Consider the following 17,258-nt stretch of genomic DNA (forward strand, 5'->3'; position numbering starts at 1 on the left):
CTAAACCTCTCATCATTGCCTCGCGCAGGCAAGGGGCCAGAGTAAATTACTCAATGCCGACTCATTTTGCTGGCGAGATTACAGGTCCTAGCAATATTTTTCTTTGTAATCTCAGATTGCCTCATTTTAGTATCATTAGAGCCACCGTGAATGACTATATCAGTTAGCTAGCCCTGTCCTGGTGTCTACATTTGCATGTCAGCTCCCTCAAATTAGCCTCAATGTCGGGTGCTCTGGCCCCAGAAATACACATAACCGTGGCTGGGGTGCTAAGCTTTATGTTAGGGTTAGGGTGATGGAGTTACCTATAACTAAAAATAATAATGATACGTTTATAGTTAAGTAGACACTCAAAATAAGGAGAGAAGACATCAATGGATTTTGAATTGCAAAACCAGTCACGGTTGCCATGGCGCCCAATTCGCCCCGCGTGTGTGGCGCCAGCTGCAGCATGTTGACGGTATTTGAACTGTCAGTCCCCTTTTGTCGGTCCGTCTGCGAATCTGTTTTTACACGGCAAGCCCTTTTTCGCCTTTCCCGTTATTTTGCTTCTGTTTGTCTCCCGCTACGATCTGTTTTGATCTCGACCACGTCTGCTCTCCCATCCCGAATAACAACCTGTTTTTATCTCAACGACGTCTGTTCTCCCATCCGGAATAACGATCAGTTTTTGATCTTGACCACGTCTACTCTCCTCTCCTGGCTTTCGACGTGATTCTGATCCCGACCACGTTTTTGCTCTCCTATCCCGGCTACTGAAAGAGTTTATACATTTGACTGTAATGGATATTATAAAATTACCTACAAAATAAGTACATGTACTCAGTTTGATGCAGTAGAGAGATTCACTGGCTGTTTTTCTTCAAGGTACATTAGAAGGTTAGGCTGTCTGGAATGCATCAGACGTCTTTTGATAACAGAATTCCTGGGATTGCTGACAGGAGAACGCCAGACGCACAAGGACAAACATCCGCGACGCCCTTCGGCGAGGCGGCGCGCGCCCATGGGGGGAGGAGTCAGCACGCCCATGGGAGGAGTCAGCACGCCGATACCCCGACGTGTCAAAAAGTTGGAAGGAGAGAGAGACGGGGGATCAGATTGGAGAATGAGATGGGAGGCTCGACGAAGACTAATTAGACTAATTCAACAATAATTCAACAATAATTCAGCAAAATTCGATGGAATTCACTTAGCTAAATAATTAAAGAAAATAAATCTGCCCCCGTGTGAAAATGCCTGTCTCTTGTCAATATTTTTTCCCTAAAATAAAGAAAAGAGCATGCATTGTTAGGAAAATAAAGTTTGTGTTTGGTTAATGGAGTCAGATAACTAATTCGAAACATTTGGTAAACGCTAAATTTGTAATATAGTTTTTTTCCCTAACACTACAGACCTGTTTTTTACGGTCTTGACACCGCCATCGCTCGCCACAGAAGTGCCACTTCCGCTTTTAAAGCGACCTGCTCCCCGTGACCAGCAATCACCGGATCGTGTGTGCAATCCTTTCCCTTCTTCTCAATAAAACTGTGAGAAACATTACGCGAGTGGGTCCTGTCTCCGTTCTGGTCCTGACAAGACCAGGGGAGGACTGTACATAACTAAAAAGAAATTCCAACCTGCTTTTAAAGCCATCTTTTGAGCCCTTTACTTTTTATTAACTCTCCTCGGTTACAAAAATCAAAATATAATAATAATAATAATAATAATAATAATAATAAATCTGAAATCTTGTGTACAATATTTTTACTTTATTACATTGATGGTATTATTTTTTTTGTTGGGAAATATTTACCTTCCTGTTGTCTTAGGCCAAAAATGACCAACATTTGTGTTGTTAAAAACTAAGGAAAAAAAGCCTCTTAACGATATCTTTTTTAACTTTAAATGTTTTGACTTTTCCTAGATTGGTACCAATATTAGAATAAACAAAATGTTGTTTTAATTTATATTTTCATGTAAGCTGTATAAAAAGTACAAAGATGGTCCTTAAAATGAGGACAGCACAAGAGTGAAAAAACTGATTTAAACAAAAAATATACACATAGTACACTGTAACACCCCAGGAGCAGATAAATAACATATATAGAAAAATAATAATACTCTGCTGCCACCTACTGATGTGGATGAATGTTACAGTGAATGGGCTGATCACTGGAAGAAAGCAAAGCTACTGAACAATGTCATGCTTTTTTGCAAAGATAAAATTGGTTAATCTAAATTAATATCACGCCACACTAGCTCAGGGGTGCCCAAACTTGCCAGAAAGTGGGGCCCGATTTGGTTAGCTGAAAATGTGTGAAGGTCGATTAGTCAGCCTGGCATTCTTTGTCTTTAATAAATTCACCCTCAGGGAAAGGTTTACAGTGCCTGGCAATCAGCGTCGCGACCTCATAGCTTGCCTTCGTAGCATTTTCATTTGAAACGTAGGGTCTCGTAAAAAATTTTGTTGCTGTGCCGCTAAAACAGCTTCCAGTTGCTTCACCTTCTCACAGCGTTCGTTTCCAGTTGGCTTTTTGTAGTCAGCCTTTTTCGCCTGGTAGTGCTCCCTGATATGATATTTTTTGAAAACAGACAGTCTTTTGGCAAGTTAGGCAGACGCAGTTCGGATTTCGGTGAAGAAAATACTCACTATTCCCACTTGTCCTGGAAAAGGCAGCCCTCACTGTCAACTTTCCTTTTTTCATTTACGGTTGCTAGGTCGGAAATGGGCTTACATTCTCCCAGAAAGCCATGGGTGTTTTTTTTTTTTAATATACACTGCGCTCAACATTACTGGCGGTAGAATAAAACTTTGATCATGTGCCGTGACTGGCCCCAGGGCCGGACTTTGGACACCCCTGCACTAGCTTTTGTCAATGACTCCCATTGTAATGTGGAAAAATGCAACTCTTGAACCGACATTGATTTAAAATGGATGACGAACTAAATGCATTGATTTCACAATAGGTTCAAAATGTCCACATTTTCAGGTTGTTACTGGAAGCAGAAGAAAGAGGAAGGTAAACTCGCTAGCGGCATTTTGAGTAAACATAACGAACCAAATGTTCTTTTCTCTTGTTCGTGTTCTCGAAGTTTGCTTCCCGGGGAAGACTTTAAATGTCAGACGTCCTTCCACTTCTTTAGCCGCGGGCTCTGCGGACAACACGTGAGCCGCAATTCGACATTTTGCTCAGAAGGCAAACGCGTACGGTTAATTCAGCGCCTCTCAATTCTTTTCTATCATGATCCCCCTAGGAAGAAGAAAACCTCCTGTGCTTTAAACCTGGAAAACGATTGGCGAAGCAATAGGTTGAATGGGTGCAGGCTTAACTTGAGGAGTTTTATGAACGTGTTAAAATAGGTTAGAAACTTTATTCGAACATTAAAATAAAAACAGAACCAAAACAATAACGCAACAACAAAATAATGTTACATAATATGTTCGAAAAGGGGTAGTAAGAAGCAAATGCTTATATTCTCTACCCTTTCATCTTCCCTATTAAATAGACCAATGATATAACAACAATTGTAATCATATTAAAAATAACAGTTATGATATAACAATAGCAACAATAAAGCAAAGTTAACCAAAGTTCTAGACATATCATTCCCAATCTATCGTATCACTCATACCCCATTTTCTTCATCTCGGTATTCTGCCATTGTATTTTTTTTGTATTTAAATTTGAACAAGTGAATAGGATCAAGTTCATACAAACAGTACTCCTGTTTAAAGGGGCAGTGTGTATTATTTAGCGCACGGGTGATAAACAGGCGGCCGGCAGGCCGGATCAGGCCCGCCAAGGGTTTGAACCTGGCCCGCAAGACAACACTAAGAAGCACAAGAGAAAAATAAACTGCAGTTTTGAAATATGTCTACTTGAATCAACTGGAGCTGTATTTCACTCTCTCTCTCGCTCTCTCTCTTTCCTTTTTTTTATCTCTCTGGCAATCTTTATCTATTCATTTTTCTCTTTTTCTTTCTTCATCTCCTTTCCTCCCTTTTTTTACTTACTTTCTCTCTTTCTCATTCTCTTTTCCTTTCTACCTCTTTTCTGTTTTCCTCTTTCCTTTTGACCCTCTCCCTCTTTTTCATTTGTTTTTTCTCTTTCTCTTGTTTTCTTTATTTTCCTCACTTTCCTCTCTCTTTCTTCTCTCGCTCACTTAATTTGTCTTTCTATCTCTTCTTTTCTCTCTTGTTTTACTTTCTTAATTTCTTCCTCTATTTTGTAGTTTCTTTCTGTCTCTCTTCCTCTCTCCTTTTTTCTCCCATTCTTTTTTGTGCTCTATGTATTTCTCTTCCTCCCATTTTCGCTCTCTTTCCTTCTCTCTCCCTCTCTCTCCTTTTCTCTGTCCCCTTTCTCACTCTTTTTTATCCCCCTCTCTCTTTCTACCCTTCTGTCTTTCCTGTTATTTTCCAATAAGCAAAAACACATGAGCTACCATATATACGTGCATTTCATTAATTCTTGTGGGATGAGAAATTTGCAATTAAAGTGTACCATAACACGAACATCACCTAGAGACCTGACATTTTACTGGTAAGCCTATCACCCAAAACCGAAAACATTGTAAAACGCAGGAGGGGAAATGAGAAGAGAAATTGTGCAGATTGGTCACTTTAGTTTTCGTAGTTTGTATTTCTCCATTAGCTTTTTAGCTGTCGTTTTTACAGTTGCCTAACACTAGACAGCGTCATATCGTGGTCAGATAATACACACCGTCCCATTATCTATTCAATAAAACTATTATTTCTATTGCTGACTAATACTATATGAAACTAATTTATACTAGTTTGAACTAATATGTTGCCGTTTGTAAAACAAGCATAAGAAAAAATCCATATGCTGAGCTGACTGCTAATCACTCAATGTTTGGATTTATTTCAGACGGAATGAAAAATTCAAGGTGCGAGTTTGTGATCCTTAACTTCAAGCGGGATTTTACTAATTACAAACTGGAAATAAGGTTCTAAACACTGAAAGTAAACAAATGTATGGTATTTTCAGTAGTGGAAAAACTACGGTTCGCGGGTTTTTTTTTTAAATCCAGCCCAATGTCATGTTTTTGGGTTTAAGGATTCAATGCGACAAGATGTGGAGCAACTAAACCACGTTTAATTCACAATTTCCACAATAAAACGATACATGTAGACAATATTCCACCACACCCCCTGAACATTTAATTACAAAAAAAGGGCAACAAATCTTTTTTTTGCTGTTAAGTAGCTCCACTTTTGGGATATTTTTCAGGCATTTATTTTTTATTGAACGAGGAAGGCAGGGGTGGGTAAAGTATGCCCTACGGGCCACATATGGTCTCTCAGTTTTTTTAATTTAGCCTGCTATACAAGAAGAAAATGGTGCAAATGAAAAAAGGTTGGTTCTGCATTTGTCCCCAGTGTCCCTCTATCCATAAAATTAGTTGTTTTTTTTAAATTAAATACTGTGTATATTTTTACCTAATCCAATTTTTGAAATTCAATGGTCACACCCCTGAATAAAACCATCCCAGCAGTTGTTGACTGTAGATTTTTAATGTTCCCTTTTCAGACGAAACATAAAATTACTTAATATGCATACAATTTTGATGCTCAATGCTGACACACAACATGTTTAAGTCATATATAGCAATAATGAAGCTTTTATTAAATAATGAAATTTCACAAGGCAAGACAGGCACAGAAAAAAATTCAGCCAGACTGGACAATTGATGGAGGATGTAGACTAGGGGTCGGGGACATTATATATATATATATATATATATATATATATATGTTATATATGACAAATTTCAGCAAAACCGCTCTCCAGACCTAAATCTAAATTTTCAGCGTGCTTCATTTCAATTTGTGATGTTGGATGATCTGACAACATTTATAAATAAGATCAATGCCAGAGCCTGTGTCCCATATCAACAAATATACCACTTTCAACTTGTCTCCCCCCCTGCATTTTGACCTTCGTTTTGCTTTTTTTTTTCCATAAATAATGGTTTCAAAACAAGGTGCAAGCAGAGATCTTTGGAAAAAATGTCACAAAATACTGCAAATTGCTGTGCTTGGCTGGTGTTTCTGGCTCTTTGATGAGTTTCTGTGGGTGTTTCTTATTAAGTGTGTCAACAGTGAACATACACTTTTGTACTTTCATATGGAGGATTCCATAGCGATGTACAGACAAAACGGGGTCTCTTAATACGACACCTTGACTGTAAACTAACGGGGAGAATGCTCTTTTTTAAGTGGACTGAACCATCTTTCCTTTAAATAGCAATACGTCAGCTACAGTATGTACGCATTATTTCTGCACTCATCAGAATTGGAAAGTTAAAAAAAGAAATTGGCATACGTAGAATTTTTATGTACTCATGAAAGGAGCCATATGTGGCTCGTGAACCATAGGTTCCCTACCCCTGTAGACCGACTGCCAATATTGGAACTTCAGAGGTGTCTGTGTGATGTGTATATTGTGGTCTGCCACATGTTCAGAGCATTTTAAATACACATAAATTGTCACATGTGAAATCAGTTTGTAACAGAAAAAATAGAAGTATAACAATTCCAACACGTTCTCTTAAATTTACACAACAGAAAAGCATTTCAATTCATGCCACTTATGATCATCATATGACCTGACTGGCACTCTCTCTTACCCATATCTTAAAAAACAAGGAAGAGATTTGGCATTTTGTTTTACATACATTCTCAATAGTGCAAATGTCATAAAGGGGAAGTGAAAGGCTATGACAACAATAACAGTAGTGTGTGTGTGTGTGTGTGTGTGTGTGTGGATCATACCATTGCCACCATGTACACCCCAAGCCCTCAACCTTAAATAAAAGACATGTCCTGGGAAATTGTAGAGAATCACTGTGCTGTTGTTTTGAATAAAAGGGCAAGAAAAGTTCGGAAGGTTTTCATCAGGCAAGTATTCATTTCTGCTAAGCGACACGTGATTGCTCGCTGGTGTTCTGTATCAGCAACACATAAAAAAAAAGTAGTGCACGACGGTTTGCCTCTGAATATATAAATTCTTTTAAAAAAATATTCTTAAAAATGAAAATGTCAAATTGAAATAAAATGACCCTACTCTCACTTTTGATCTAGGCTAACCAGATGGATGAAAGGTAAAAAACTTGAGATTCACATCAGTCTGGGCTGATTTCACAAAATGTCCAACAAGGTGCTCGACTTAATTCCAGTCTGACGTTTCCTTCTCTTACAATCGCACTTGCAAGCTGAGGAAGTGGGCCGTAGGTCAGCGAGTTTACCGAGGCGACAAAAACGATCCATACATTGAGTAAGGCTGACAAACAACTGTTGATCGTCTGCATAAAATAGGTTAGTGATGGTGCCTCAATAATAATGGCTTTTTTCATGTAATGTTAAGGGGATTCATTATATCAAGATTTGTCTTTTGTGCCTGTTGAAAAACGAGGATAAGTGATGGAGCCATAGGAAAACATTGCTTTACTTATCTGATTATATTGGAATATATTTGTTAGATTTTAAGTAGGTTAAATTAGGTTCACTTAATGTGCTACTTTTCGAAAATATCAACATTCAATCGGTCCGCTTGTGGCCATTTTTTTTTTTTATTTGGCCTTCATTACATTTGAGTGTGACACCCCTGGTTTACACAATTCTCTATTTAACCTTTTAATGAAGTTACAATCTTTAATTCAAATAGGTTGCTAATAACTGGGTCCGAAATGTAAAGAAATCTGTATTTAATCTCGGTGTTAAACGTCGCAGACTTCAATTCATGATAGTCCATGCAAACATTTTGAAAGACGCTGTGCAAATTTTAGGCCTTCAGGCCTCCTCTAAAGGGATTCAAGCAGTGTTGACCAATTAAAGTGAGCAACTTGTTGCAATGCTCGGACCCCAAGTGTAAAACGTGCGATTTTCTTGCTAGCTTTCAGCCGGTGTAGCCTTCCACCTCCTCGTCGTGTGACACCCTGACAACGGCATTGCGTCTCTCATACGGGCTGTCGTCTTCGTCCATTTGCTCGCCCCTCATGTACACCTGCCTGTCGTCTTCTTCCTGGGCGTCCTCCTCGGAGATCTCTTCGGGCGGCTCCGGCTCGTTTAACTGTTCCGACTCGCTGGGTTCTGGCGTCCTCTCCAGCACCACCAGGGGCGCCAACGAGTCAGGAACTGTCACTGCCGGTTTGCGTATCTCCTGGATAACTTCGTCAAAGTGCTGCGTGACACACGCGTTGTGAGAGTCAGAAAAAGGAATTTGAGAGACTTTAGGATGTAAAGGAACCCACCAGGGAGTGTGGCAAATATGACGAGGCTTTGGTCTTTTTCCAACAGAGCATGAGGAGGATGGCAGGGACTGCAATCAAGGCCAACACTGACACCACGACCCCAATGATTATGTTCCCTGCAGGTAAACATATATCCAAAAATGGCCAGACAAAATGTCACATATCAAAGCTACAACTTTATCCGTTGACAGAATGGTGCATCAAATTTAACTGCAAAATTGAGTCCTGCCATCCATTGAATTTAATGACTAACAGTGAAAAGCTGCAATTGAGCGCACTTAACTGTTATCGTGCACGGGCTGTGCGCAGTAGTTCTGCGTGCCGTGAACGCTGATCCTCTCCAGTTCCCCACTGATGGCGGCACAAGGCTTCGGCTGCCCAGCGTCCACAGGAAAATTGCTCTCGCACAGAGCATCCGTGCAGCGAAGGTCGGCAAAAAGCTTCTGCGGTTGAGTAAAGAAGTGTGTAAGCAGATCTCGCCACTGGGGGCGCCAGATACTCACTCCAAAATTGAGACATACAGAGACCCCTCGCGCTTCAGTTATCACTGCTTTGCGGATTTTGAATTTAACTGTCTTTACGGTCACTGATATCGATGTATCGTTCATTTTGTTCAGACTGAAAGCACACAGCTATCACGAGTCTGTGTGCACGGCTGTGATAGGCTGATGTATGCTGTCAAACAGCCGGGTGGGTGGGCGTCGACGTCTCTGAAGTAAAACAAAGTGGGACCGCTAGCTTTTAGCAGCTCGTTACATTAAAAAGAAATCCATTCATTAAATCGGACTCTAAGGAAAATCAGAAGAGCGCAAAGAAATGATGATCACCACCAGATGCTTCGTAGATGGTTATCGCATCAGGAGAGAATGCAGTATTGAGCCTGCAGGTCTGGCCTAGGGCTAACTCTCTCAAAATCTGGCGAGTCACCAAAGCAAGATCCTTTACCCATGAAACGGATGACCTGGGGCTACAACTAATTCAAGGGAAACCGCTCCATTTTTTTGTATTGGAAAACTCAATGCTAGGGTGCACCGAGCCAGCGACTCTCTAAATTGCTTTCTTACATAAATGAAAAAGCTCTCCACTTTTGTTGCACTTTTGTATAATGACAAAGAAGACCATTCAAACTACAAATCTTTGTTCTGTTTATTTTTAGATCTATATTTGTTATTTTGTTACTGTCTCTCAGTCGATAATGACGCCACCTCAAGTTAAGTTTTTCCCCTTGGGGGCTTTTATGAAAGCATTAAGCTACTTCAGATTCAGATTCAGATCTACTTTATTGTCATTCTAGTTCGCGGATTTCCAATTTTTGTGGGTGGTTGCGGCCCCCATTAACAGCAATAACCAAGGGATCTTAGTATTCCCTAAAGGCAAGAGCAAGCTTGAATCAATTAAGGCAGTTGTCTCCAATCCTTTTGATGCTGGGAACTACTTTTTGTTAAGAACGAGCACGAAGGGCACAGAGTTTGGTATGGGTTTCTAAAATAACCTCTTAACCTGCTATTACTATGTTGTTACTATTTAGTTCCCAGGTCAATTTTTGAAGTAGGGTCAAATAGACTTAGACAACTAGTAAAAAAAAAATAATCTAACTAAAAAAAAAAAATCACAACGACCACGCACTGTTGAGCTATTTTCAGAACTAGTCAGCGGGCACCTAATTTGTTTTTAGGGGGCATCTTGGTGCCCGCGGGCACCATGTTGCAGACCCCTGAATTAGGGTATTATGAAAAACATTTTCTTTAACAAATAATTTCATTTTGAATGTAACAATTGCATTATAGCCTAGAAAAGATTGTTATGCTGTGATTACCATTTTGCACCACAGAACGTCAGTAAAGGACAACTTTAGTAGAGACCTAGCTAAACAGACTTGAGTTGATTACCTTTAGTTCAAAATGCCAGAAGTAAATAAATTTCAGACTACAAGCCGCTACTTTTTTGCTACATTTTAAAACACTGCAGCTATAACTATGGTTCGGCTTATTCTTCGTTTTTGTGGGAAAAAATTTTCCCCAGCAACAGTAGACCTATAAAATGAACGAGTACTTGACAGAAGTATATTTAAATCAAACGATTAATCACAACTTCCATTATTGTAAAACAGTCAGGTTTGCAGGGGCACTTTTTGAAGGAAAGGGGCACGGCGCCAAAGGCAGAGAGTAACAAACATGTTTGATCATTTTGGCGCTCGGTACCAAAATTCCTTAAGTGTGCGGGGGACAGAGGAAAACAGCAAACTGCTCTTTTCAACAACACATATACTCGACATACAAAAGCACGGTAACGTTTGAATACATTTTTAAGGTCTGTTTAGAAGAGAAATTAGTATTAGTTTTTGCCAACATTCTTCATAAAATACATAACAGGTGCAAAACAGGAAGTTCGTGGTACCTTATTCAATATTTACTACGTTCTCACGATATTTCCGCTTCTTCACCCACAACTGAAGTCCTCAATTTATATATCCGAATTGAAAGGCAAGAGATGTTTTTTATGTAGAAGGCTTCTTTACTTTTTCCGTATCATCTGAATCACTGTCAGCTCGCTGGATTTTCTCTTAATCCTCAAGGAATGATGACAAGCAAAAGCAATTAATCCATCACCGCAGAAACCACCAATGACAACAGCGCAAAAACATGTGTGTTGGCCTGGCGCTGTTGTCAAGAAATATAGGGCTCACATTTTATGTGAAGCCGCTCTCATTTGCGTTTTCTTTCGGCGTAGAAGAAAATATGCGCTCATTTTCGTAATCGCTCCTGTAATCTCCATCTTGAATCACATGATCTAAAAACATGTGACGTAAACAACTCGCAGTAAGGGTGAACGGGGGCACAGCGCCGTTGGCATTCTGCAGGTGTCAATACCAAATTCCCTGTGCGTTTGGCGCCAGGTGTGCCTTGGGCTTAAGCCTGAGGCTTAAAATCCGGTGTGGCTTGTACAAAAACAAAATTGAGTTTTGTGCTTAAATTTGAGCATGTGGCTTTCAATCAGGTGCACTCTGTAGTCCGCAATTCATGGTTATCTTAACGCTTCAACATGAGAAAAAAAAATATGTAGACTGTCGTTTTATTCGTTTGTGGAGAAAGAGAATTCGCACTTTATTTTAGAATTCTACACTGACTACAAGAGTGCTGTCCAATGAAAAGGTAGGAGACGGTATACTATTGAGAGGTATACTATTAAAATTGAATTTGTCATTCCGATGGTATACGTTTTTAAATGTTTAATGTGCTACGTTCAGAGTCCTACTTTGTCGATGGTGACGTCATATTTAAAGACGGGCAGATGCGTGACGGTGCTCTCGTGTCTCTTTTTCCTCATGCTTGCAAAGTCCACGCTAGGATGAAGCGCGTGCTGGTACGTGAGCCACGGGTGCGGGAAGCTGAGCAGGATTGAGTTGTCGCCCTCTCTTAAGACGCTCGCAGGAGGGAGATCCAAAGAACCTGAACAAACACCAAAAACACTTCTTAATTTCCGTCTCAAGTGTGCACCTGGCAGCCTGTTCATGATTATTTCACATTTCTGAGTTGCGGGAGAGTTCATGTAGTAGCTGAAGATGATGCCATCGGCAGGGGCAGCCTCAGACTCTTTCTCCCCGAGGACAGCAGTCACCGACAGGTAATAGTCATCCCTCTGGTCAGACAAGAAAGACACGTCTGCTTGGAGATCAGGCGGGTCCACCCATAGTGGACCGAGGTCACTGTTGGCATGTCAGTTCAAGCTTGCATCACTTTGTGTTTGGGTGTCCGCCATTAGGTGAGCAATGGACAAAAAGACAAATCATACATTTGCACCGGGAAAAAAAAAAGGTTACACAAACCCCTGCGAGTCGGAAATCTTGCCGATGTCCACCCGGAACCGCAGTCCCGGAGGCAGGTGGTCATAGCGCCACACCACCTTGTTGTTGAGGTTGCCGCAGTACAGGACCACGTCACTTGGGGGCGTCACTGATATTTAAGAGACAAACAATGTGTTCACATAGCAATCCTTCTCATATTAAGGTCTCTATTGTAGGGCAGAACTTTTTAAACAATACAAATGCTATTTTAAGGGAGGATTATTCCTGCCCTATGTTGAAATAAATAACTACAAATGTATGTGATATAAATGAATAAACACATAAATTAATCACGAATGCAATGTACAGACGCTCCCCTACTTACGAACATTAGAGTTACGAAAAACGGTAGATGCGAACATTTTTTTCAGAATGTAGAAAAATACTCTGCTGTACATTGCTGTAAGTTAGATTTTGTATTGTGCACCTTTTTCAGGACATTACTGTAGTGCTTCTTTCCGCCGCTACCGGCGTGTGGCGCTGTGAGAGCCCAACCAGCATCCACCCCAAAGAAGAAATACGGTTTCCTCTTCCTAGTTCGTGTGTAAACATACTATACTGTACCTCCAGGGCGCTAAGAACGTTGACATTTTTATTGTTTAATATCTCGTGCATCAATTCAATATGGTTGGTGTAAAGTGTAAAGAAGAGGCGAGCCACTTCTTTTGAAATGAAAGTGGAATGAGAAAGCTTGATGCGGTTGAGAAAATGGTTGGATCGCTTTTTTTAGCCACATTCTACCACGGAGGAGAAAGGCGCCTAACTCTTAAAGCTCATCTTCCAAAAGTTAAAGTTAAACTTAACTTTATATATCTTTATAGAGCATATTATGGTTATTAAATGTTTATTTTTGGTAACAAAAACAATACAGGTTACTTATATAAGCCTTAAACATACATTCCATACAAAATATAGCACTGAAGCAACTTATGAACAAATTCAACTTACGAATGATCGTCCTGAACATATCTCGTTCGGAAGTAGGGCAAATATTCATGAATTTTGTCTTTTAATTTTCCATTTATTTATTTTGGTATTGTTTTTGTCATGTATTTTGTTCTGCGTTTTCTCATGCATTTTGTCCTGTATTTTGTAATTTCCTTTTTCATCTATTTTGTTTGTATATTATCACAACAAAATGCTATTCAAATAAGGGGGCCGGTCAAACTGTCTGAGCTTTTCACCAATAAGTATATCAAAAGTTGCACAGATCAACGGCAAGGCTTTTCTTCACTTATCAACCAATAGGTGAAAAGCTATGGCTGGGTCACCTACTCATCGGAGACAAAATATTGCAACAAAATACAAAAAGGAAATACACTTAATGACAAAAAAAAAACAAAAACATAAATAAATTGAATTAATGTCATATATTTAGGTATTATCTGATTTAAGTATGTGTTAATTTATTTATATTGCATACATTTGTAGATATTTAATAAATTATACATTTCTACATTTGGCAGGATCGGTCCTCCATATATTCCCACAAAATTTCATACATTCATTATTTTAGCAATTTATTGCAATGTTATTTTTTATGAAAAGAAAAATGTTTTACAAAAATGCCATATTTATTTTATACAAAGGTTCCAAGTTAGGCTAGACTTTAAAACAACAACAATTAACACAAAATAAAATCAATTCACCCACTTCAATAAAACTAGAGTAGATACATGTTTTAATGTAAAGTATGAAGACACTGTAGAGAAAATTACTTTTTTTTTTTTTTTTTCCAGAGAAATCTAAGAAAACATTTCTTTAACAAAGTGGACTAATTTAAATGTTTATCCTCCACAATACGTGATACATACAATATTTGCATAGCATATGGATTTCCCTTAAGTAGTAGCAAGTTAGAATGCGAGGTGATGCAGTACATTTTGCACGTAACACAACAAAGTGTGTTTCGGATGTTTTACATGGCACAAGACAAAAAAAGTAGATCACCGCTTGTAGTAAGTTAGCATTTTGATTTTGCCATCCAAGAGGTGGGTGCATATTTTAGCATGATGAGGCTAAAGAAAGACGTAGACCGCACACATGCGGTTAACGCATGAAAAGGGCTGTTCAATCACAGCACTTAGTTTCACATCCTGTCGTATTTCTCGTTGTTAGTGATGTGGCTTCACCTATTGTGATCGTCCTCGTGCAAGATTTTGTGGTCTACGGTGCACACAAGAAACCTTCCAGAAAGAAAGTAAATTCAGTACAGAGGTTTCCACAGAGAAGCCCCAAATGCCTGCTCAGGAACATACTCATGGACACTGAACTTTAAGGGAATCCTCATGCCGACCATGTAACCCCCTAACTGTGTGCATAAATAAGTGTATTCTGCTTGTTTACAATAAGGAATGTAGTTCTGTTTTCACAATTGGACACCTTCAAGCTTGCATTGGAAGCAATCTGCTCTTTATTTTGACAATGATTGCTCATGGCTGTTATTTTATTTATGTTATTTTGACTATTATTCACTGTTTACATCATAACACTATTTGCCGATCATGTTTCTGTTCTTGGATTACCACACCACTTAGGGATGATCTCATTACTGTTACATCGTATATTTAATTAAAAAAAAAGTTTAGGGGAGGACTTTTAGAACAGGTTGGAATGTATGTATATCTTGAGGGTCTTTTACAGCCCTCTCCTGGCACTATTAATGCACATCACTTATGTTTATAACATTTATTTTGGAAAATAAGTAATAATCAGCAGCACCGCAGCTGAGTGGTTAGCGCGTCCACGGCAGAGTTTTGAGGTCATGGGTTTAAATCCAGGTACCATCCTTCCTGTGCGGAGTTTGCATGGTCTCCCTGTGCTTGCATGGGTTACCTCCGGATCACTCCGGTTTCCTCCCACATTCCAAATACATGCATGTCATGTTCATTGGCCGGTCCAAATTGTGCATAGGTGTGAATAAGAGAGTGTGTTGTATGTCTCTGTATGTCCTACGACTAGCTGGCAACCAGTTCAGGGTGTCCCCTGCCCACTGCCCTAGGATGGCAAGGATAGGGTCCAGCTCCCCCTGTGGAGCAGATCATGGATGAAAGTAAAAAAATGTTTTTTCTTTTTAGTCCTGTTGATGCCAATTTTTAAATATCAAACGTGTACCATTTTTGAAGGTCATTTAGCACTATGTTTTTAAAGTAAATGTGAAACCATTTTTGGTCATGTGACTCATTTTTACACCAAGAATTGATTTTCATAGCCATATTTGTGTGAATGTAGGACAAAACTAAAATTCTTAGCCTGCTCAACTTTCCAATCTTGTGTTTCCAATGAGAACTGTTTGTATGAACTTGATCCTATTCACTTGTTCAAATTTAAATACAAAAAAATACAATGGCGGAATACACCAGAGCCTCGGCTGCTATGCGGCAGGTGACTCTAGCTGAGCCAAATCGGTGATTGGAATCAAATGGACTGAACCATTTCAAGGCAGTGGAGTATTTCCGATGCTGTATTGTTCACATTTTTGTTTTTTTAACCAGTGATTTTCATCATATTTAAGCTTATCCTACTCTTTATTAAGGAAGAGAGTTTAAAAATGCAAACATTTTGGGGAGTTCTTGGTTTGAATTTGTGGGTACGGGAGCACCGCCATAAACGAGTTGGTTACGCCTGTGGTTTGTGTGTGTATATTTTGTCTCAGTGCATCCGGATGAAAGGGAAACTGCACTAGTCATCAGAAAAAAAACGTTACAATTGGAAAACTTAAACCATAATCAGATCATTATGTGCGTTTGCATGGCCTTGCACAACTTGAATACTGGCAATATTCTGTTTCAATTTGGATTATTGCCTGCATGCAAAGATATTCAGTGTCATGCTAGTTTTATTGTGCTGAGAAGCCTGGAAAAAAAAACATTGTTACCACGATATAAGAAGTTCAATTTCCTGTTCTGTGGTAATCTTTCTACTTTTTTGCAATCGTCGGTGCCCTTCCGTGGTGGCATTGACCCGGCCAATGACACAATACTCACACTTAATTATGTCAAGAGTTATTTGGCATGTTAATGGGCAATGTCAGTTAAAAATGTGACATCTCAATTAACTAATATTTGTCTTTTTATTTGAGGGAGTGGGGGCGTCAGACTCTACGTTATGAATTGATGGATGGAATGACAGAAAATGACAAAGGGAAATGTGAGGTATTTAATCCATCTCCAGCGTAAACATTAGACCCAATGTCAAAAAATAGAACAAAACCCGACGAAATTCGATGGGTGTTTTAACGGCCATGATTTAATTTGATGGCAGTTTATATTTTCAGCAGAAGGTATTTTTAATAAAGAGTTTTTCGAACTTTCATGGACAAAAATTAACACCCACTCACTGAAACCAACAGAGTGATACCTAAATGAACGCCGCCCAATCGTGAGAGGCGTCATTTTCAATAGAGAAATAACGTGTCCTAACTCACGTCGGTTGGCCAGGAATCATTTGAGTCGACTCACCGTGGGCCGAAGTGAATCCCAAGACGATAAATGTGAAGAGAAGAGCGTTATAACACGTCCAATGGCGCTCCATGGTACGGGCCTTTGCCGACCACCCGCGCAGATGTGACTGACCCACCAGAAACGCGTATGCTACTGTGGCTAATGCTAACAACTATCGGGTCATGGAGCCGCCTCCAAATCTTTTGGAAACTACTTCCGCTTGTGGCGACGCGTCAGAGCTAAAAAAATAAAATGAGTTTTTTTCGCTAAATAAACAAAAAAAAACTACATTCTCACTATAACTTCAATTATATCAATTAATGTTATTTAAAAATAAAACATGCAATTCAAACACCACTTTTTCCCTCAAAACTTTCTTGAGCTTACCGTAGACAGACAGACAGACAGACAGACAGACAGACAGACAGACAGACAGACAGACAGACAGACAGACAGACAGACAGACAGACAGACAGACAGACAGACAGACAGACAGAGTCAACATTACTTTTTAGTTTCAACTAAGTTTGGAGAAAATTAAGCCCTGACTTTGTTGACAAAAGCAAAACATTGATGGCACAGACCTTGTTCATTTGTGCGCATTTTTGAATAGGGAATTATCGGTAAATCAAGTCCAGTCACATTTATTTTTATAGTTCTAAATAAATAACAGAGAAACCTCAACGTGTTACACAAGCAAAGTTTACAGATAGATACAA

At 39.4% G+C, this 17,258-nt stretch overlaps 1 protein-coding gene across 2 annotated transcripts; it reads right to left on the reverse strand.

The window, feature by feature from the left end:
* Positions 1–5,606: 5,606 nt before the first annotated feature.
* On the reverse strand, positions 5,607–16,736 carry LOC148353805 (interferon gamma receptor 1-like). 2 transcript variants are annotated; one of them, XM_088351592.1, is made up of 7 exons: positions 16,558–16,736; positions 12,080–12,206; positions 11,778–11,959; positions 11,509–11,702; positions 8,537–8,696; positions 8,254–8,369; positions 5,607–8,183 (listed from the first exon to the last, which is right to left on the reverse strand). In XM_088351592.1, exons 1-7 carry the CDS (start codon positions 16,628–16,630, stop codon positions 7,899–7,901), a joined length of 1,137 nt encoding a protein of 378 aa, XP_088207718.1. In that variant the 5' UTR covers positions 16,631–16,736; the 3' UTR covers positions 5,607–7,898. The 2 variants fall into 2 exon arrangements, with proteins under 2 accessions (XP_088207718.1, XP_088207716.1); XM_088351590.1 differs by lacking the exon at positions 16,558–16,736 and adding an exon at positions 15,975–16,113.
* Between the last annotated feature and the right edge of the window lie 522 nt (positions 16,737–17,258).

The sequence above is a fragment of the Urocampus carinirostris genome, chromosome 13, assembly GCF_059441175.1.
Source record: "Urocampus carinirostris isolate Australia breed hairy pipefish chromosome 13, RoL_Ucar_1.0, whole genome shotgun sequence".
Taxonomy (NCBI): Eukaryota; Metazoa; Chordata; class Actinopteri; order Syngnathiformes; family Syngnathidae; genus Urocampus; species Urocampus carinirostris.